Below are 20707 nucleotides of genomic sequence, written 5' to 3'. Positions count from 1 at the left end.
TTTTAAAATTCGTTAATCGAAATTACAATATTGACCTCTTTTAAAACGATGGCGTTTCAGGGAATCGTTTCAGTGACTGCGTCTTTCTTCTCTCTCTATCTGTAATTTGATTGGATTTTGGATCGAAACCTGAAAAGAGCGAAAATGGCTGGAAGATTGAGCGGTGTTGCGTCACGAATCATGGGTGGAAACGGCGTCGTTGCCCGATCCGTCGGTTCTTCTCTCCGTCAACGCGCCGGAATGGGTCTCCCCGTCGGCAAACACATCGTCCCCGATAAGCCGGTGAGTCAAATTTCTGTTGTAAATTTCTTGTTAGATTCTTCTGAAAATCTGATGTTTACAAATTGTGCGGGTCAGCTATCGGTAAACGACGAGCTGATGTGGGACAACGGGACTGCGTTTCCAGAGCCTTGCATAGATCGGATTGCTGATACCGTCGGAAAGGTTTGGTTACACGATTTCTAATTGCTGGTGATTCTCGGTGTAAAAAGAGATTGCTTTTCTGATTGATTTTGGATTAATGTGAACAGTATGAAGCATTGGCATGGTTGAGTGGCGGATTAGGGTTCTTTGTTGGTCTCGGTCTGCTCGCTGTTTTGAACGACAAAGCTTCTAAGGTTCCATTTGTAAGTTCAAAGCTTTCAACTTTCGAAATTATAATCAAGCCCATTTTGTTGTCCTGAGTGTGATGATCGAAGTCATGATTATGCTAAGATCTATCATCCCTATGCAGCTGTTATTATGTATGTTGTTCAACTCTGAATTTGATACATATGTTTGGCATTGGCTTATTTCTGAGAATAGGTTTTTGCTGGAATCTTCAGAAACTCATTAACTAAATGTGGACAGAAAACATAGGAATCTACAAAATATGCTCGCGTAACAGAGAATGTGTCAATGTTCTTTTCTTTATTTGCTGAATTGCCGCAATATTTAGCTTTCAGTTCTGCATTTTGTCTGTTTATGAACATGAACAATTCTTGCTGTTTGCTTTTGCATCTGACCAAAGTTACTGGACTAGATGAATCTTATGTCCGCATTGCTTCCATAATCCTGTCTTAATTAATTTGAGCATGTACGTTGTAGTTAGGAACACTTGAAAGAAACACCCACAGTGTTCTTGGGAACTCGGTAAATGCTTAAGCGTATGCTAGAGGTGTATGTACCAGCAGCTATAATCTATGTTTTAGTTTTCTTAGTGTCCACTGGCCAAGAATGAAAAACTCTGTATCAAAGGTTAATAGGTTATACTGTGATGAGTCTTGTTTTGAAGGATTCCGAGTAAAAGACTTAGGCCTAAAAAAGGTGCTCTGGCTTTTTGTCTAGACATTGGTGCTGTTCATTTACTCTAGAAGTTGTTCTGTGGCATCTCTTAGAGGTGTAAGAAAGACATGAAGGCTCTTTGAGGTGCATGAGCAGCTAAAATCGATGAGTTGGTTCTCTTAGTGTCGACTGGCCAAGAATCATAAACTTTGTACAAAGGCTATACTATAATGAGTTTTCTTTAAAGGACTTCGAGTTATAGAAGTTGAACACCACACCGGGGCTAAGAAGTTGATCTATGTCTTCTTGTCTATACATGAGTTGAATTGCTGTTCTTCTTTTTACTCCAAATGTTACTTCTCTTAGTGTCCGTTGGCCAAGAATCATAGACTTTGTATCAAAGGCTATTATGATGTGTCTTGTTTTGAAGAACTTAGGGTTATAGAGGTTGAACAGCACTCCAAGGCTGAGAAGTTGCTCTATATCTTCTTGTTTATACATGAGTTGAATTGCTGCTCTCTTTTACTTTAGAATTTGTTCTGTGGCATATCATCTCTCTGCTTTTGTGTCATTGTGGAACTTGTTTTCCATATCATGTTAATCTCTTACTGTGTTGTTGCAGACACCGAGAGTGTATCCATATGACAACCTGAGAGTTGAGCTTGGAGGAGAGCCATAGAGACCCATCTAAGTGATCTGCTCATCAAAACAGGAAGCGTGTTTTCTTCACTGCTTTGTTCTTTAAAATGTTTGTTGTTTCCTGCTTAGAACTTGAAGACAAAAGAATAAAAAGAAGACTTTGTTTTTATTATATGCGTTGTCTCTGTAATTAACAGTGACCAGTGAGAGAGATCCATAAGAGAAGACTTCTGGTTCAGGAAATCTTGAGTTGTGTTTTGTAACTTTTAGAAAACAATCGTCTCGCAATTCAGTTAGCGCCATGTGTCGAACCAAGTTTGAGCCTCGTACGACTTCAATCAAACAAAGGCTACAATAAAAAGAAAAAAGAAAAAAACAGAAAGACAAATTAAACCTAATGGGGCATGTGAGTGGGACATTGAGAGAAACTCGAACTTGTTCGTATCCGTCTTGGAATTGAAACTTTGGTTTTATATCCATTACGTATTCGGTATTTCTTTCCTCTTCTGTATATTATTCATATCTTATACGCATTTATTTAGTTCTCTTTGTTTTCTCTGATGATTATCTCTATCAAAATTCATCACGACAAGTAGTTTAGTAAGAAATTCGTATTTGTAAACATAGATCTTATTCTTACGGGTAAAAATTAATATGATAAAAGATTGGTGTGACTTGTCTAAAATTTTTATACTAAGAAGAATACTTTAAGAAGCTCTAATTTGAAATTTGATAAGTGACTGTGGGATGATGAATTGGATTTGACTTGTACAAATACACGTCTAATGTAGACTTGTCACAATAAGGGGCAAGTTTAGAGACTACATAGTCTACAATGCAGATGATTAAAACTATAGTTGATAATCATAGAATCTTAAATAAAAATCATAGAATCTATGGACTGAAACTTTCCAAGTGATGGAATCAAAGACAGCCACATGAGTCAAGGATTTCTTTCAATCTTTTCAAATATTCCATAAGAGTAAATAATAATAGTTTCATGATCAAAATCATCAATGTGATCTGCCTATGTGTCATTTGTACCGGCTCTTGTTCAACCTGACTGTTTTGGACCCCTTCAAAACAAGATTGTGATTGGTACCACACCTCTATTTTTCTCTCTTATTATGTTATATCCAGTTATATTTGAGGGAATAGTTCTTATAAGTCTTCCTTCTCTTTGTTGGCAAACTGGATATAGCAAATCTCATCGTACGTATATCTTTACATGCATGTGTGTATGTGTGCTTATCTTCTTTAGACCAAGTGCATCTATATCTCTTAGAGAGATTTGACAGACAAGTTAAAAAATCCAAATACATGTCGATTCTTGAACATTTCTAAGAAAATTTGTATCTATATGATTATTACAACAATATGATTATTATTATTAAATTTGGAGGAAAAAGGACAAAAAAAAAAGAGAGGGGAGGGTAAGAACCAGGGAAGTTGGGCTCTGGAGGAGTACCAAAGGCTGCATATAATAACGTGTCTCACTCGCTCTCTTTACTCTTGCCAACTATCAATTTGGCTTTCAATTCTTTCTCTTTTGTCCTCATTTATTTCCATATTTTTCAACATTTCTATATCCTCTTAATTCTAAACCATAAAAAAGGATTTATATATCAATTCGAAAATGATTATGTTTTTCTAAATATTTCGTAATATGTAGCTTATTTAGCAAAAGAATATACTTTGAAATTTTAGTTATTCTACTATCCATTTGACATATTAATCAAAGTTACAGGCTTATGGATTGTGGATAAAACGAAACCAATAAATGTTAATGGAGAAGCTACGATCAATATTATCTACAAGTTATAACTCTTAAGTTTACATATTTTTAATGATTAATTCCCTATAGGCTATAGCACTTGGATTATATGACTACTGAATAATTTATTAGCAAATAGATTGTTATGATTACTTGTCATCTTAATCTCTAGTGTCCTTTTATGGGTCATCAGATTCTAGAGTCCAGACAAAATTACAAGCCATCACAGCGTCGCCACTTGTAACTTGTAATTTGCAAGACCCCATCATTTTCATTTTCATGGCCGATTATTTTCCTTAGATAAACTGAAAAGTCATCAATCACATATTCACTGAAGAATGACCTTTCTTTCGTATATTAACCCATTATCTAATAATTCGATTTTGGCTTCCAAAAAAATACATTATTTGTCTCTTTAATCAATCTTACCCCATACATTGTTAATTTTATTTGCGTGAACCAGCAAAAATTTGTGATTGAAAATACAATTTTTTTTTACAGGAAAAAAACACAAGTTTACTAAAAAGGCCTTCACATACTAAAACATGTCACATGTGTCACTCACGGTCTTACACCGAATATTTTCGTCATATGACCACAAACTTTAATTATTCTATAAATAACCTTAATATAAACACATTTCGTATATTTATTTTTATGTTTTGCCCAAACACATTATAATAAAAGAAATAAATAAATTTATAAAAAGGCTCATTTCTCTTCTTCTTTGGTTCTTACATTTCTCTATATCATTTTTTGTCCTTCCATTAAAAACGGAATAAACAGAATGAACGGTGGTGATGTCACCGTCGCCGGATCCGACGATCTGAAATCTCCGCTCTTACCGGTCGTCCATAATGATGAACCATTCGAACGACAAACGGTGGGACAACAACTTCGGACAATATTCACGCCCAAAAACTGTTACATCGCTCTTGGTCCTCTTCTTTGCGCCGTCGTGTGTCTATGCGTAGATCTCGGGGGAGATGAAACGACGACGGCGAGGAACATGCTCGGTGTTTTGGTGTGGATGTTCGCGTGGTGGTTGACGGAGGCCGTTCCGATGCCGATCACCTCCATGACGCCGCTCTTCCTCTTCCCTCTCTTTGGTATATCGGCTGCGGATGACGTAGCAAATTCTTACATGGATGACGTCATCTCCCTTGTACTCGGCAGCTTCATACTTGCTCTCGCCGTCGAACACTACAACATCCATCGCCGGCTTGCCCTTAACGTTAGTCTTTCCTTTATCTCTTTATCTTCTTCTTCTTCTTCTTCTTTTTTCTACATAATTTATTCAATATTTGATTCTTTCCGATTGTGTGCGGGTCCACGGGTGAATTAATTACAAAATATGATCGTTAAATAGGTGGATTGCTTCAATTGAATCCCTACTTATAAAATTAAACATTACAATGTGTAGTGGTCCATGTTTTATACGTGGTGATGCCAGATTATATGTTTTTCCTTCCCCATACATTTTTTTCCCCACACACATTTATTTCGTTTTAATTCTTCTTCAATAATTTGTGTGTTCAAAGTCTAATGATAACTTGATCATTTAAAGTTAAGTTATTAACATACAAAGAGTCCTTTATTTCAATTTTTTAAACAAAATCTTTTTCATATGCATTTTATTTTATTTTATTTGTATCATAGATGAGATGTCATTTCATGAGGCCCTAGGCCAATCCATAATTCCATTTATATGACAACCCAAAAAAAAAGATGAGAGACACGTAAACACTATGTTTCTCCAGCAAAAGCAATGATAGTGAGTATGATTTAATTTGTGCAAGTGCGGGCTCCAATAATTAGCTCACAAGTCACAACTATAATCATTGTTTACTTTTATCATGTTTTTAAACTATAATTAATCGTACGAGAGATATCCTATGATTAAGAGAAAACTCACCAGTCACCACGTATCTAATTATGATAAGCTAATACCATAACTTAATGGATAATCTAATTCTTGAAGATAACGTTGGTGTTCTGCGTGGAGCCGCTAAACGCGCCGCTACTTCTGCTTGGCATCTGCGCCACAACAGCGTTCGTAAGCATGTGGATGCATAACGTAGCAGCTGCAGTCATGATGATGCCTGTCGCTACGGGGATACTTCAGAGACTGCCCTCGTCATCATCGACGACGGAAGTGGTGCATCCGGCCGTGGGGAAGTTTAGCAGGGCGGTGGTGTTAGGTGTGATATACTCTGCGGCGGTTGGTGGGATGAGCACACTCACTGGAACAGGAGTGAATCTGATTCTTGTTGGAATGTGGAAAAGCTACTTCCCTGAGGCTGATCCGATCAGTTTTAGCCAATGGTTCTTCTTTGGCTTCCCATTGGCTTTGTGCATATTCGTGGTGCTTTGGTGTGTTCTTTGTGTTATGTATTGTCCTAAAGGAGCAGGACAAGCTCTCTCTCCTTATCTCCATAAATCTCATCTCAGGAGAGAGCTTGATTTGTTAGGGCCAATGAACTTCGCTGAGAAGATGGTCTTAGCCGTGTTTGGTGGGTTGGTTGTGTTGTGGATGACAAGGAATATAACTGATGATATCCCCGGCTGGGGTCGGATCTTCGCCGGCCGAGCCGGGGATGGAACCGTGAGTGTGATGATGGCGACATTGTTGTTTATCATCCCAAGCAATATTAAAAAAGGAGAGAAGCTAATGGACTGGAACAAATGCAAGAAACTACCATGGAACATTGTCTTGTTATTGGGAGCTGGATTCGCTATAGCCGATGGAGTACGCACCAGTGGCTTAGCTGAGGTCTTATCCAAAGGACTTGTCTTCCTTGAAACGGCTCCTTACTGGGCCATTGCTCCAACGGTTTGCCTCATCGCTGCTACCATCACAGAGTTCACTTCAAACAACGCAACCACTACATTGTTGGTTCCGTTACTCATCGAAATCGCAAAGAACATGGGGATCCATCCTTTGCTCTTGATGGTTCCAGGAGCCATTGGGGCTCAGTTCGCTTTCTTGCTTCCCACGGGAACACCCTCTAACGTCGTTGGGTTCACGACAGGGCATATAGAGATCAAAGACATGATCAAGACAGGCTTGCCTCTCAAGATCGCTGGAACCATCTTTCTCTCCATCTTGATGCCCACTCTTGGTAATTTACTCAAAACCTTCTTCTTTATATAATAAGATTCATTGTAGTTTAGTTTTCTTATAGATATTGTTACATGATGCCAGGGGCTTACGTTTTTGCATCAATGGGAGGAGTTTAGTTCTACAAGCCAAGCACAAGACCATGTACACAATTGATTTATTGTACTATATTGTTTACTACCGTAATACATATGTAGATATATAGTCAATGGAATGGGAAATTTAGATGAGGTCAAAATTCACAAAATCGGCCCATTTTTGTAACCCGCCCGATTATAGTTTCCGGTACCATTGCTTTCTTTTGTGCTTCCAACGTACCGGTAACTTTGGTCCCTTTTTTTTTTTGTTTGGTGTGTATATGAAAAAGGGTTAATACAGATTTGTGTGTTCTTCTTCCTAACAATAGCAACTAGTGGCAAATCCAGCGCGCGGTCCAACCTGGCCATACCATACCACGTCATTGTCCAGCGTGTCTTCTTCTGTTTTCGGTTTTCTACAAACACAAAAAGCAAAGAAAACAAAACATCAATGCATGGTTTATAACGTCTTGCTTTTTAATTAGTTTTTGTCCTTTACACTCATTTATGTTCTTTCTTTGTCCTTTGCTATACACTACTTGTCTATTGAATAATATGCTTATAATCGTAAAAAACTACAAGTAGTCATAATCCTTTTGGATATTTATTTTCGTAGGTAGAAGTTGGCCATTGCAAATTACATAAATGATATCCAACCTCTAGAGGATAAACCTCATTAATTTGTCTATATTATGCTGAATTCCATAACATATAAAGAATTATGTGAGTGTTAATTATTTACCAATAAATTAGTATAAATTTTGAAATACAAAGCAAAAAAGTTTTTCATAAAAGTTCATTAAACCTTTTGCCTAAATTATGGCATGTGTTATTAAGATTAGAAATAAATATTCTGCTAGAAATCTAGAATTCTGCCACACGTCATGCCACGTGGCGGACCTTTAATGTATTTAAAAGCCCTTAAACTCAATGCCATAATCAATTTTGAGGAAACAACAGTTACAAAGCAAAATGACTAGTAAGGTCGTCTTCCTTCTTCTCCTCTCTCTCGTCGTCGTCCTCCTCCCTCTCTACGCCTCTGCGGCTGCCCGCGTCGGTGGTTGGAGTCCCATCAGCAACGTTACGGACCCTCAAGTCGTAGAGATCGGTGAATTCGCGGTCTCCGAGTACAACAAACGGAGCGAATCGGGACTCAAGTTCGAGACGGTTGTTAGCGGCGAGACTCAGGTCGTATCTGGTACAAATTACCGTCTTAAGGTGGCGGCTAATGACGGCGACGGAGTGAGCAAGAACTACTTGGCAATCGTATGGGACAAGCCGTGGATGAAATTCAGAAATCTCACTTCCTTCGAGCCTGCCAATAATGGTCGCTTCCTTTAAGCTTTTAACATGTAACCGCTCTTTATTAATATTGCAGAAACATTAAAAACAAAGGAGTTGAAATAAACATAAGACAATTATTGTGTCTATTTTATGTATTTCTATAGTTTTCAAAATATGCAAATCTGAAGAAATGATGATTGAACAAGTTCTTTGACAAATCCGGTAATTATGCCGGATAATCTGGTATGCAAATTATGGGTCAGTCACGAGACAGTTGAGAGATGTAATAACACTCTCTAAATAAAACAATTAAATGAGTCAATTACAAAACAGGAGACAAGAGGGAACATGTGAGGGAAAGAAAGAAAGTGAAGGTGTAAAGTGAACATGTCATTTGTCTTTGGTCCATCCATATTGCTCATTTACATGTGACCTTTGTTTTGTTTATCCAACTACCTTCTTCACATTTTCCATCATCATCATCTCTATTCATCTACATAGTGTCTAAATTGTTGAAACCAATACCTATTTCATTTGTAATCATCGGTTCCGATTACAAAACAATAACGATACCAAAATAACTACGATTAGTAAGAAACAACAATACAAGAAATGCTGAAATCACAGCTTTTAGTATCGCTAACTTTTCATATTTGTGATCGATAACTACTAAAACGATAAAACTAGTAGTAATTGTTAGCAATCATTGTTACCTTTTTAATATGCTAACTTTTCATTTTTCATTGTATTCGCTGTGGCAAAGTTGTATTTATAAATACATGTAACATTGTTACCCAAAAAATGTTAGCAATCGATACCCAAGGATTCTATTTTCGAGTGACCTCGAACAATTGCTTTTTAGCCATATTAAAATATAATCATAACAAAAAGTGACACGAAAACAAAATATAAATTAGTTTTAAAATCCGAGGGAAACAAAAGAAAGGAGAAAATAGCTTTCTCTCTCTATTCTCTGTACATTTCCAGCGCTAAAAATGGAAGAGGCCCAAGTGAGAGAAAGATGGTGAAAGGCGAGGAGATATAGGGGAGAGAGAATCCCATTCCCATATTCAGAGCACAAACAAAAAAGCTTCAATTTTTGGGGACAAAGTTTTTATCTTTTCGTTGTTTGGAATTTGGGGGAGGAAGAAGGAAAGGTGTAAGGATAGGGTCGTGCGTGTCAACGAGAGGTGCTGCTGGACGTGAAGCCTCCTCCTCCGCATCGGCGAGGAGGCTTCCGTCGCAGCACCACCTCAGCGGTAGCCTTAGCTCTTCTGGCTACGGCGGAGAACCGTCGGATCAATCTGATATCGGCGGTGCGAAGATGAAAGGGCTTTTCAAGTCTAAGCCACGCACTCCTGCTGACCTTGTTCGACAAACCCGCGATCTCCTTCTCTTCTCCGATCGATCTACCTCTTTGCCTGACCTCCGAGATTCCAAACGCGACGAAAAGGTTCCATTTTTATTTATATTCTCCAATAAAAGATGATTCTTTCAATGTGTGCAAATTCTTCCATGAATTGTTGAATTCTTCTTGGTGTTTGGTTTTGGTATCTTCATTGCAATAATGTCATTTCTCTCTATGCCATTTGTGCTCCAATTGAATTAATGGTATGTGGTTGCAGATGGCGGAATTAAGCCGGAATATCCGTGACATGAAGTCGATTCTCTACGGGAACAGCGAAGCAGAGCCTGTGGCAGAAGCTTGTGCACAGTTGACTCAAGAATTCTTTAAAGAGGATACTCTACGTCTCTTGATTACTTGTCTCCCTAAACTTAACTTGGAGGTAACATTTCTCCGTATAGGAAAGACATCATTTTTGAGATACATTGGATGATTGAATTGCGAAAAATCTGTCCTTTTTTTTTAATTAGACGAGGAAAGATGCTACACAAGTTGTTGCAAATCTACAGAGGCAACAGGTTAATTCACGGTTGATTGCTTCTGATTATTTAGAAGCCAACATTGATCTCATGGATGTTTTGATTGAAGGGTGAGTCTTGTGTGTTACTATCATTGAAGTTATTAGTTGGTAGTTTTTCCAAATTAAGAGATACCACATTTTATCATTTTTATAGCTTTCCATGTTTTGTGTCAGCTTCGAGAACACAGACATGGCTTTACACTATGGTGCTATGTTTAGGGAGTGTATCCGTCATCAGATTGTGGCTAAGTGAGCCAATCGTTTCATTTTCTTCATTTTACGACCTATGGAGTAATTATGGATTCAGAGAATAACGGAAAATGTGTTTACTAACTTAATTTCTTTGGATTCAGATATGTTTTGGAGTCTGACCATGTGAAGAAATTCTTTGATTACATACAGCTTCCAAATTTCGACATTGCTGCCGATGCTGCTGCTACTTTTAAGGTTCCAAAACAAAACTCGCATTTTTAGCTTGGATCTTTCCCTGTCTGGGACTAGTAAACATGCAATCATAACTCCAAACCTGTCATTTATTTTCACAGGAACTGCTGACAAGGCATAAGTCTACTGTTGCCGAGTTTCTCACCAAGAATGAAGACTGGGTAAGTTATGTAGCAACAATGCACTATGATATATGCTTGAAGACAGAACATTGTAATTTATCCTCTGCAGGTCCTGCGTTCAAGTCGTATAATAATCTCAAACTTTTTGGTTTGCAGTTTTTCGCAGACTACAACTCAAAGCTTCTTGAATCAAGTAATTATATAACCAGACGGCAAGCTATTAAGGTAGGCTAACTTATACAAGAATCTAAAACATTGAAATGATGGTACTGGCTGATCAATCTTATGTACTGTATGGTGTAAATGTTAAACAGTTGTTGGGTGATATATTATTGGATCGATCAAATTCAGCTGTGATGACGAAATATGTGAGCTCGAGGGATAACTTGAGGATTCTCATGAATCTTCTAAGAGTACGATGCTTTACTCTCCGTTTTTTTGTTCTTGATTATAATAGTTTGGGAAATAAACTCAATCGCTTGAATTACAGGAGTCAAGCAAGAGTATCCAAATAGAAGCATTCCATGTCTTTAAGGTACCTACATTAACGAGATGTAACATAATGATGATTGTCACTTGTCAGTCCAACGTGATTGTACTGAGATTATCGTCACTGTTGTGCAGCTGTTTGCAGCGAACCAAAACAAGCCTGCGGATATAGTCAACATTCTGGTGGCCAACAGAAGCAAGCTTCTGAGATTGTTGGCTGATTTGAAACCAGACAAAGGTATGAAACTAATCTTGTTAAGTGAAACGCTTGTATCCGATCCTTCTGCTCCTTAACCTTATTAAAGCATTGTTTGGTTCATTTGGTTGACAGAGGATGAGAGGTTTGAAGCAGACAAAAGTCAGGTTTTGAGAGAAATCGCAGCCCTTGAACCTCGAGATCTTGCTTGAACCAACTAATGCAATTCATCCTTCCTTCCCTTTTAAAACACTCGAAAAGACATTTTTGAAGCATCTTGTTGTTTTTTTACATTAGGTAACCAATCTTCCTCTCACTTTCTCACCACACACACACACACACACACACACACACACACACATACACATACGAGATATCTATTCGATATATGTATTCATATGTACACTACTTCACTGTCGATGAAATAAAATGGTTTGTCAAAAGCTCACATCATGAATGTTGTAAAAGAGCACAAGAGTCTTTCAACTTCAACAACTATTAAACATCAAATGTATTAACTTAATCTCGAAAACAAACAAAAATTAACAACCACAAGCCCATAATGACCAAATAAACCAGAACATTTTACTCTAATCTTTACAGAGTCTACACGTATAGAGACCGACCATCGTTGCCTACTCGTTGACTTGTTTTCGCAGATGCCTCTGCTTTCCCTCTCTTTATGACTACATACCAAGTAAACCCTTCGAGCACAACCGCGACTATACCTAGTACTACGATTATGGCGGTGTAAGCGTTTCTCCACTGCTTCTCAGGGCTCAGGATGTCTAGTCCTTTAAAAACGTTTACCACCGCAAGAATGATCACTGAATAGCCTACAGTGTGGTGATAAATGTTCCAGTAGACTCTGTACTTGTGCTCTGGTTTGGGTCTCAAAAACATTGCAAACACCTAACGTGTGAAACAAGCAACTTAGTAATTGCAACATATTCATGACAAGTGTAATACTCTCTGTACTGTTAACTAAAACCTACCTGAATTGTTGCGAGGCAGAAGAGAGCGATCCCAACAGCACGGTGAAAGGTAAACTGAATCCCGGCTGATTCGTTGCCCAGTTTGAGACCGGTCGCCCAACCGGCAACACCAATGATGTAAGCAGAAGACTGGCAGAAAACATGAAGGTAGAACCAAGCAGGATCTGCTGATTTTGAGACTTTCAAGTAGCGAGCAATGATTGCTCCTATTGGCATCATTATACCCCAGCTCACACCGTTCAATATTCCATGTATCTGCAATAATGATTAGGAGTGATAAGTTTCATAAAACCAACTAACAATGATGGGATTGATAAATCTCATTTCATATGTGAGATTCCTAAAAAACATGAAATGAAGAAATTGATAAAACCATGGACTCACGTTGCGTTTGCGTAGCTTGGAAGCTCCTCCTGCTCCGGTAGAGGTGGATCCAGATGCACCAGAGACAAGGTTAAGAGTAGAAACAGAACGAACATTGTTGCCAGAAGTTGGATGAGGCAGAGGATTGTTCCCTGACAGTGACCCATCTTGCCACACAGTGTTAATGATTCCACCATTCGCAAGTGGAAGATTCAGAATTGCGTAGATGACCATCTCGTTGTTTTGGTAAGTGGCAGACAACTGAGAGACGTTGAAACTCAGCTCAGCTTCTAGGAGACTCGTTTGGTAGCTACTGATGGGTGACGTATAAGCCCTAACGGTGCCGTCTGATTGTGGATAAGCCACAATGGCTTGAGCTCCGACCATGCCAGTAGATGTGGGATTCACGGCCCATGCCACCCATTTCCCGGGGGTGAGCTTTGTGTGGCGATACGCGATTTGGAGATTGCCTGAAGAAGAATCGTAAGTGTAGTGGAGGAAGGAATCAAGAACAGGTAGGTCGTTGCAAGACTCAAAGAGACGGTTGGTGGAGAATTTGTAGTTGGAACATTTCTGAGCCAAGGCGGATTTGGTGATGATGAAAATGAAAAGAGAGAGACAAAGGAGAAGATTTGAGGATATGGCCATGGAAACAGAATCTCGAGTAATGATTAAAAGATGGATGAATGATAAGATTTAAGTATGAAGGGGAAGAGAGGAGAATGAGATTAAGTATGAATAGAAAGTGGAACAAGTAGGGTTTGGTTTGTTAGTTAATCTGTCTTAATACAGAATCTCTAATTCTCTTCACACGTGTCCTTTTTTCATAGTTTAATCTTTCTTTTAATCCTCTGCTTTTGTTCTTGTTCATCTATCAATTGCAATGTTTTACCTAAGAGTAAAAAATAGAAACATTATAAATGAAGCGTTCATTGTTTTCCCAAAAAGGTTTGACGTGTAATGTATTTCTTCCTTAAGAGTCTTTAACCCTCTCAAGCAAAAACCAAGAAATAAAAATATGAAGGGGTCATCTTCACGTTCAAAAACCAGTTCACACCAACTTTATTACGAGAACTCATTTCTCGTGTTTATTTTTTCTTTGTTTGTCATGAAAAATCTTTTTCATTGTATATAGGTTTTGTCATGACATTGCGCGTTAAGTTAGATTATAATCTTGGTACGCTTGGGAATTGGGATGATGATAAATTATTGAGCACACTAAAATATTAGGTTTCATTGGGTTTAGTGGTTCAATTGACGAAAGTAGACTAGCGAAGGGAGTAGTGGTTTTCGCGTAATAAAGGGCAAACACGTCTATGCCTGCAACTACTAACGTTGTGCATGTATGATGTACCCTAAGTAAACATCTACCACCTTATGAGTATGGACTGGAGCGGACCAGACCAACAAACTGTTTATGAGAGATTCCAATCCAAGGGAAGTGGTTGGGTTTAGCTATTTTTAGAGTTATGTTCTTCTATATATAGGCCGCGACCAACATTTCAACGGTTAAGACCATGTACATGAGTGATATTTTTAGAATATCATCAGTGTAAAAATTATTTTTTTATTAACCAAACAATTAGAATGAGTTTGATTAGTATCATTCCAGTGATTTTCTTGATATCAGTATCATCTACGTGACATCTCCTGATTGGTAGCATTTATTAAAAGTAAGAAAAAAAATATTTATCTATTAAACAAACATTATAAATAATACTAAAATTTTTTTAATGATACTTTGAGAATATCACCTATAAGCATGCTCTAACCAGGTGGATGTATAATAATGTCCTTTCTTGGTCAACGCTCAAATTACTACCTGCCACATGTCCCCCACTAGATTCTTTGGTGTAGCTGGGCTCAGTTTGAACTAGACTCTTTTATATGGGCTTAAGTGTTAATTATCAAAAAACAACCCAAAATGAGATATTTAGATATAATATGTTTTTGATGGAAAAAAAGGAAAGATATAATATGTTTTTTTGATGAATGAAAAGTATTACAATTATTCAAAAAATCACTAGTTTCCTGAAAAACAATACAAATTGCATAGTTTCAGAAGGATAATCTGATTTGGGTAGAGTTTGTTGATGTTAGAAATATAAATATTTTCTTTTATAAATAAAATAGGATGGAAAATCCATCATATTTGAAAGTTTTGTTGTGTCTAATAAATAACAGTAGAGTGTACATAATCGGTAACTTTTTTTTCCTTAACTAAAATTTTAAGTGAAACTAAAACAAAGGTGGTAAAAAAAAGTAGAGCCTATGGTAAAATAGGGTAAGAGGGTCCATAAGGGCCCAAGATGTTTTATTTTTGCTGAGCCCATTATTACCAATCCGAACCGAAATGGAAAAACTCCGGTCTCTTTCTTTCTCTCTCTCTCTGCCAGAGTTACTGCGTGTCTTTGATTTCCCAGAAGAAGGCGTTGAATCCTTTCGTTTTCCGATTCCATTTTTGGGATCTCTTGTTTCGTTTTCTTCTCTTTGGATCCATTCCATTCCCATGTTCCCCAATTTCTTTAATCGGTGTTGCTTCCACAAGGTAATTTTGTTTTCCTCTGCACTTCCCGAGAATAAAGAGAAGGTTTTTCTCAATTTTCCCCTTATGATTATCCCTGTAAATGCGAGTTTTTTGTCCTGTTTTGTCTAATGGGTCTTCATAATTCGTGATCATCAACGTTTTCTCTGTCTTGTGTGTGTATGTATGTGTGTGATCTTACATCTGACGGGAATGTAATGTGATGATCTCTCATGTAAAATTCTGTTTTTACTTGGTTTGATTGTTTCTATTACAATGCTCTGTTTTTGCTTTAAAGAGTTCTTACAATATCTCCTCCTTCTCTTTTGCGAAAATGGGTTCTTACTTGGGTTTAGTTTCTTAGGTGAAGTTTCGATTATTTTTTTGAATTGGTGTTTTATAAGTTTTGATGTCTCATCATCTTTTTCAGAAAGAAATGTGTGGCCTACTTTCATTTTCTAATGCCGTATATGAAGATTTTCATATTCAGGCAGATATTATAAACCTGCAGCAATCATTAACTCGATTCATCTTTAATGTGAGCCCTAAGGACAAGACTGAGAATTTTCTATCAGTGTTTAAGATTGCACTTTGTGTGATCAAGTGAATGAGTATTGTTGGTTGAATTGGGCCCGCGCTTGTCTTTTCTGTCTCAATTCTGTTTCTCCTTATGATAGAGAGAATATTTCTCTGCTTTCCTATTGGTGGCTTTCATGATTTGTGAATAGTCAGTATCTACCGACTTTAACTTAGATTCTTAGGGTGAGATTATAACTAAAGTTAGCTTTACTTGTTGTATATAGGCTTCATGAGCTTGTATAACAAGTTTCTCTAGGAGGTGTTAAAGAGCCAGATCAAGCTTTCAGAAGAGGTAACTTGTATTGCTGTCTTACTTTGGATCCAGAATGCGTTTATGTGCTGAATACTTTGCTTGTGATAGATTTTCTTAGGGTGGTTGAGAGCTGAAAGTTTTGATATTTAGTCAACTTTGTTCCACTGAACCTTCTAGGAAGCTACCTCAAGTAGACAGGTGATCTTAAAGATTCTCTTGTTTCTCTTAGATCTCAATCTTTACTGTTTCTCAAGTTTCCTATGCCAACTCTACTTATTCTTGTCTTCCCTCTTCCTCACTTTGGCTCTTTGTTTTGTCCTTAGCTTTGTTGACGGGCTTCAAGCCAGTGGTAAAGATATGCTTCTGTAGAAGGGTTAATCTTGAGCATTAAAGGACATGGCTTTCTACTCTGAAGACGACAAGAGCGAAGACTACCTCTTTAAGATTGTTCTAATCGGTGATTCTGCTGTCGGGAAATCAAATTTACTTGCCAGATTTGCGAGGGATGAGTTCTATCCCAATTCAAAGTCGACGATTGGAGTGGAGTTTCAGACACAGAAGATGGATATAAACGGGAAGGAGATCAAAGCACAGATATGGGACACAGCAGGTCAAGAACGTTTTAGAGCAGTCACTTCTGCATATTACCGAGGTGCAGTTGGAGCTCTTCTGGTTTACGATATCAGCAGACGGCAGACTTTTCACAGCATTGGTAGATGGCTCAACGAGCTACACAGTAAGAAACCTCTTATCTTTTCTTATCTGCTACTAAACAATCTCCCATTTGCTAATTGATTCAAGAATAATGAAAGTGAGGGGTGTCTTCATAAAACTGTTGCAGCACACTCTGATATGAATGTTGTGACGATCCTGGTGGGCAACAAGTCGGATCTGAAGGACTTGAGAGAAGTGTCAACAGCGGAAGGGAAGGCATTGGCTGAAGCACAAGGTCTTTTCTTCATGGAGACATCGGCTTTGGACTCATCAAACGTGGCAGCTGCATTTGAGACGGTTGTGAAGGAGATATACAACATACTGAGCAGGAAAGTGATGAGCTCACAGGAGCTAAACAAGCAAGACCCTGCTTCACTGAGCAATGGCAAGAAAGTTGTGATACCATCAGACGGGCAGGGCGAGTTCAAGAAAGGTGGATGTTGTTCTTCTTGATAGAAAACTGAAATTGTAGAGAGCTTAAAAAGGAAGACTATTGATCATCTGTTTGATTGTTTATGTTGTCCACGTTGCCATGAACGTTGAAATTTGAGATGGGCTTGTGTTGTGGTGTGGAAGTGTTTAGGTGTAGTAGCAATCTGTAAATTTTCTATTGCAGAAGCTTTTATGAGACTCACACTACTCTATAAAGTTTGCAACTCATGATAATGAATGATGATGATGATTAGTCTTCTGTTAGTGTCACCTGTTATACATCACTGCCAAGTCTATAGATCCTTTTACAAGAAAATGGTTTACTTGTAAATAAAATAGTTGTAATATGTAATGAATATTGTTATTTCTATGGAGCATTTGTCATCGGGAAGAGGATCAAATCGAGCTGTGGAATTAGAAGAAAGTTGTGGTGCAGAGATCACACGTGCAATTGCATGTGAGACAGATTGGCTCCACACATGATTGCATTTAACGCCGTAGTACGGATTCCACAAACTTATCTATCATCTATCATCTATCATCATCATTATCGTCATCATAATACATTTCTTTTCTTCAGATAATCAAACCGGACATATTCTTAACTATATTGCTTTCTAAACCGGTTTGCATTTGGTTATAGGTTGATTCGGTTGAATGGCCTCAATGATCTCCGCGAGTCCATTCAAGACCTGAAAATAGGAGGAAGACCATTGGATCTTAAGCATAGACAAGTAAAACTCATATGCTGTGTAACCATTTAGCTTCTCTTGTCTCTCTTTACCTTTTTAGTCTCATGGAGTGATATTTCCAACATTTCTATCCTCTGCAGGAACCAAAACACACACAAATCAGTCAAAAGATTCATGAAACTAAATTTCATATTATCCTAGATTTCACCTTCTGGGAATCCTTGACAGCAGTTTTCAGGGCAGCATACTTCTCCATTGTAATCATGACCTCGCCTAAACTTTCCTGCATTCCATTTATATATATCTGAATCAGCTTCAATATTGAATTCAATAAATCGATTTCATTTACACTATCTTTATGTACCTTTTGATTGGCTGGAGCATTTTCTGAGACTTTATCCATAGTCTCTGAATGAGCATCTTCGATTGTGGAAGGCTCCTATATCGAAGATAATATCCAATTTTACTGTGTATAGCTTGATAAAAGTTCAATAAATGGTAATGGCACAAACCTCGATCTTTTCCTTGATGCCTGGATCATTCCAAGGTCCTTCATCACTGAAAAGACAGCCTCCATGATCTGAACAGGTGCAATTTCCTCCAAGAAATGTTGGTAAGTTGCTGTTTTCAGAAATCAAACACAAATATTCCTGAGGTTCCTCATTTATGAAACAAATCTTTTCACTGAATTTAGTAGAGAAAACAAATCAGAAAAAGGTTTTAGACCTTGGTTCTATTGCTTCAAGTAGCTCTCCAAGGTAATTGGGTCCTAGCACCTACAACAACAAACATCATTTTAGGTAAAGAAATCTGTGACTAAACGAAAAGCGAGCACCGAGTGGCATATGCTTATTACTTGAACTTTGGCCAATGTCCGAGCATCAAGAAAGGTCTTGAGTGCAAGCCACAACATCCGGAATCCAGAACTGGCATTGACAACGAAGAGGCGATGCAAAGTCTAGAGCCAAACCAACCAGAATTACATCCATTCCTTGTTGATATGAAGCTGTTAATGAATCCGAAAAATCCAACCTACCTCAGGGTAGTAGTTGCTGTCTATCTTTTGAATTTCCATAAAGAGGGATCTCGCAGGTTTTGAGAAGTTTGACATTCCCTTTTCAAGAACAATGGATGAGGCAACAAACAATTTGTTAAATAATTTCATCTACAGTTTAAAAGGCCGAAAATATTACCACTCCAGAGACATCCAATATGGTTGTTGTTGACGAAACATGCTTATCTGAAGCAATTGAACATGCTGGATATCTCAAGCTCATTGTTTTCTCTTGTTCTTTGATATGATAGTTAACATATCTCTCAATGGTGGTTGCTTTGAGAAACGCGTTAAGGTCAGTCATCCCGAGTCTCTCAATGTAAATAGGCCTACCAGTTTTGTCTACCTTATGAAACCCATGAGGGTAATGTTTCTTGACTTCACCATATTCCTCAAACTTAAACTTCTGTCAGACATTTCGTCGAACACCTTGTGAGTAAGCTAATAATCTTAGTTAACGAAACATAAACAAGAAAAAGTGATCGCCTTTTTAACTCACCTGAGAGATCAAATCCACTTTATAGTCCACTCGCCACTTCATATAATTGAGAAAAGCCTCTTTAGATTTCTCCAGATCAAAATCTCTCATTTTAAGAAACCTAACATTTTGAGAAGAAAAATCAACCAGGGTGATTTTGGGGTTATAGGATGATTTTGAAGATTACCTGCGAAGTGTATTATGATCCCCGTGCTTATCAGGTAAGTGGCCATGGAGGAGAAGCAAGTTACGAAACGCTTCAACCATCTCTTCATTATTTGGGCTCTGCTCTTCCTTGTTCATGGTACCATCAGAGATGTGAATATCTCTGTCTGTTTCTTGCATCATCCGCAACGATAGATTATGCGACTCTGTTTCCAGAATTCAAAACTTGTAAAGAAGAAGAATTGATGAAATAGATGCATTGAAGTGCTGAGGAAGAAAAGAAAAGTTCAGTGAGAGAATCGAATAATTGATTTCTCTCGGCGCGGGAAAAGTTAGGCGAGAAAGAGAAAGAGAGAGAATAACGGTATTTTTGTGTTGTTAATTCTGCTTTACGGCGTCGTTTTTGTTTGTTTAGAAAACAAGGAAGGCCCACTTACGATTTTATTAGATAAAATGGGCCTACTTTTATTACTTAATAATGAGCTGAGCCATCTGTGATCTATGTATTACACTGGTTATACATTTCTCCAAAATTAGTTTTTTTTTTCTTTCTTTTTTGTCAACTGCTCTTGAATAAACGAGAAAATATAAAATTTCAAACCAAGAAAAAGTATTCATTTACATATCTTAATTATATACATCAAATAAGATTTTAAAATAGAATTATATACATCAAATAAGATTTAAAATAAAATGATATACAATTTTCAAAAAGACATTTTTAAAAGGCCAACTTTCACAAATATCACAAAAATAAACTTTGTAACCAAATTTAGCACACAATCTCCAAATTTTCAAAATAGCACAAATTTAATATTAAAAAGACTAATATAAGATTTTGATTGACGTTTCATGCGATCATATTGTAATCGTGATTGCAAATTGCAATTAACTTTTTATTTTACATAATTAGGTAAAAATAGTTATTTTGTATATTTACTTATGCTAATTTTAGAGAATGTGTGCTATAATTATCCACAAACTTGTTTTATTGCTATTCTAGGGTATTTCTCATTTTAAAAACAGACCTAGGACTAGGAGTAATGTAAAAAGTAGCTTTTAACAAATAAACAAAAAAAAAGAAGAAGTAAAAACAACACTGGGTCCTTTGATATGTGATATGT

The 20707-nt window shown here is 37.4% G+C and overlaps 7 protein-coding genes across 10 annotated transcripts; 5 read left to right on the top strand and 2 right to left on the bottom strand.

The window, feature by feature from the left end:
* The first annotated feature begins 10 nt into the window (after window positions 1–10).
* Window positions 11–2224, top strand: AT5G47570 (NADH dehydrogenase ubiquinone 1 beta subcomplex subunit). The gene is made up of 4 exons (NM_124130.5): window positions 11–282; window positions 358–444; window positions 531–626; window positions 1886–2224. The coding sequence occupies exons 1-4, from the start codon at window positions 145–147 to the stop codon at window positions 1940–1942; spliced, it is 378 nt and encodes a 125-aa protein (NP_568684.1). The 5' UTR covers window positions 11–144; the 3' UTR covers window positions 1943–2224.
* A 1483-nt stretch (window positions 2225–3707) lies between these two features.
* Window positions 3708–7442, top strand: TDT (tonoplast dicarboxylate transporter). The gene is made up of 3 exons (NM_124129.4): window positions 3708–4910; window positions 5658–6798; window positions 6882–7442. Exons 1-3 carry the CDS (start codon window positions 4464–4466, stop codon window positions 6914–6916), a joined length of 1623 nt encoding a protein of 540 aa, NP_199567.1. The 5' UTR covers window positions 3708–4463; the 3' UTR covers window positions 6917–7442.
* A 189-nt stretch (window positions 7443–7631) lies between these two features.
* On the top strand, window positions 7632–8497 carry AT5G47550 (Cystatin/monellin superfamily protein). Its single transcript, NM_124128.2, has one exon. It carries the CDS (start codon window positions 7847–7849, stop codon window positions 8213–8215), a length of 369 nt encoding a protein of 122 aa, NP_199566.1. The 5' UTR covers window positions 7632–7846; the 3' UTR covers window positions 8216–8497.
* Window positions 8498–9052: 555 nt separating this feature from the next.
* On the top strand, window positions 9053–11782 carry AT5G47540 (Mo25 family protein). The gene is made up of 11 exons (NM_124127.6): window positions 9053–9611; window positions 9784–9945; window positions 10034–10152; window positions 10258–10332; window positions 10437–10530; window positions 10629–10688; window positions 10806–10874; window positions 10964–11062; window positions 11140–11184; window positions 11274–11376; window positions 11470–11782. Exons 1-11 carry the CDS (start codon window positions 9483–9485, stop codon window positions 11544–11546), a joined length of 1032 nt encoding a protein of 343 aa, NP_199565.4. The 5' UTR covers window positions 9053–9482; the 3' UTR covers window positions 11547–11782.
* AT5G47530 (Auxin-responsive family protein) lies at window positions 11750–13437 on the bottom strand. Its single transcript, NM_124126.3, has 3 exons — window positions 12714–13437; window positions 12330–12584; window positions 11750–12246 (listed from the first exon to the last, which is right to left on the bottom strand). Exons 1-3 carry the CDS (start codon window positions 13338–13340, stop codon window positions 11941–11943), a joined length of 1188 nt encoding a protein of 395 aa, NP_199564.1. The 5' UTR covers window positions 13341–13437; the 3' UTR covers window positions 11750–11940.
* Window positions 13438–15063: 1626 nt separating this feature from the next.
* On the top strand, window positions 15064–17581 carry RABA5a (RAB GTPase homolog A5A). Its single transcript, NM_124125.4, has 5 exons — window positions 15064–15240; window positions 16020–16087; window positions 16157–16246; window positions 16372–16784; window positions 16890–17581. Exons 4-5 carry the CDS (start codon window positions 16445–16447, stop codon window positions 17213–17215), a joined length of 666 nt encoding a protein of 221 aa, NP_199563.1. The 5' UTR covers window positions 15064–15240; window positions 16020–16087; window positions 16157–16246; window positions 16372–16444; the 3' UTR covers window positions 17216–17581.
* On the bottom strand, window positions 17428–19958 carry AT5G47510 (Sec14p-like phosphatidylinositol transfer family protein; the record flags this gene model as incomplete). 4 transcript variants are annotated; one of them, NM_001344732.1, is made up of 11 exons in its annotated part: window positions 17428–17886; window positions 17979–18020; window positions 18095–18169; window positions 18251–18325; window positions 18399–18507; window positions 18613–18662; window positions 18743–18844; window positions 18923–19000; window positions 19080–19346; window positions 19440–19539; window positions 19606–19958. In NM_001344732.1, 11 exons carry the CDS (start codon window positions 19764–19766, stop codon window positions 17812–17814), a joined length of 1134 nt encoding a protein of 377 aa, NP_001331127.1. In that variant the 3' UTR covers window positions 17428–17811. The 4 variants fall into 4 exon arrangements, with proteins under 4 accessions (NP_001331127.1, NP_001331128.1, NP_001331129.1 ...); NM_124124.3 differs by having other exon boundaries at window positions 17734–17886; window positions 19606–19763; NM_001344731.1 differs by having other exon boundaries at window positions 19440–19958.
* Between the last annotated feature and the right edge of the window lie 749 nt (window positions 19959–20707).

Source organism: Arabidopsis thaliana, chromosome 5 (genome assembly GCF_000001735.4).
Source record: "Arabidopsis thaliana chromosome 5, partial sequence".
NCBI classification, from domain to species: Eukaryota; Viridiplantae; Streptophyta; class Magnoliopsida; order Brassicales; family Brassicaceae; genus Arabidopsis; species Arabidopsis thaliana.
The sequence above is the reverse complement of the archived record's forward strand: the minus strand, read 5'-3'. Positions and strand labels throughout refer to the sequence as shown.

Coding starts and splice junctions, on each gene's coding strand:
- TDT (NM_124129.4), top strand. CDS start 4,464: ATGAACGGTGGTGATGTCACCGTCGCCGGATCCGACGATCTGAAATCT. Junction 4,911..5,657: donor ATCGCCGGCTTGCCCTTAAC/GTTAGTCTTTCC, acceptor TAATTCTTGAAG/ATAACGTTGGTGTTCTGCGT. Junction 6,799..6,881: donor CATCTTGATGCCCACTCTTG/GTAATTTACTCA, acceptor ACATGATGCCAG/GGGCTTACGTTTTTGCATCA.
- AT5G47570 (NM_124130.5), top strand. CDS start 145: ATGGCTGGAAGATTGAGCGGTGTTGCGTCACGAATCATGGGTGGAAAC. Junction 283..357: donor ACATCGTCCCCGATAAGCCG/GTGAGTCAAATT, acceptor TGTGCGGGTCAG/CTATCGGTAAACGACGAGCT. Junction 445..530: donor TTGCTGATACCGTCGGAAAG/GTTTGGTTACAC, acceptor TAATGTGAACAG/TATGAAGCATTGGCATGGTT.
- RABA5a (NM_124125.4), top strand. CDS start 16,445: ATGGCTTTCTACTCTGAAGACGACAAGAGCGAAGACTACCTCTTTAAG. Junction 16,785..16,889: donor ATGGCTCAACGAGCTACACA/GTAAGAAACCTC, acceptor AAACTGTTGCAG/CACACTCTGATATGAATGTT.
- AT5G47540 (NM_124127.6), top strand. CDS start 9,483: ATGAAAGGGCTTTTCAAGTCTAAGCCACGCACTCCTGCTGACCTTGTT. Junction 10,875..10,963: donor CCAGACGGCAAGCTATTAAG/GTAGGCTAACTT, acceptor AATGTTAAACAG/TTGTTGGGTGATATATTATT. Junction 11,377..11,469: donor TGATTTGAAACCAGACAAAG/GTATGAAACTAA, acceptor TTTGGTTGACAG/AGGATGAGAGGTTTGAAGCA.
- AT5G47530 (NM_124126.3), bottom strand. CDS start 13,340: ATGGCCATATCCTCAAATCTTCTCCTTTGTCTCTCTCTTTTCATTTTC. Junction 12,585..12,713: donor CCAAGCTACGCAAACGCAAC/GTGAGTCCATGG, acceptor TCATTATTGCAG/ATACATGGAATATTGAACGG. Junction 12,247..12,329: donor TCTGCCTCGCAACAATTCAG/GTAGGTTTTAGT, acceptor TTCACACGTTAG/GTGTTTGCAATGTTTTTGAG.
- AT5G47550 (NM_124128.2), top strand. CDS start 7,847: ATGACTAGTAAGGTCGTCTTCCTTCTTCTCCTCTCTCTCGTCGTCGTC.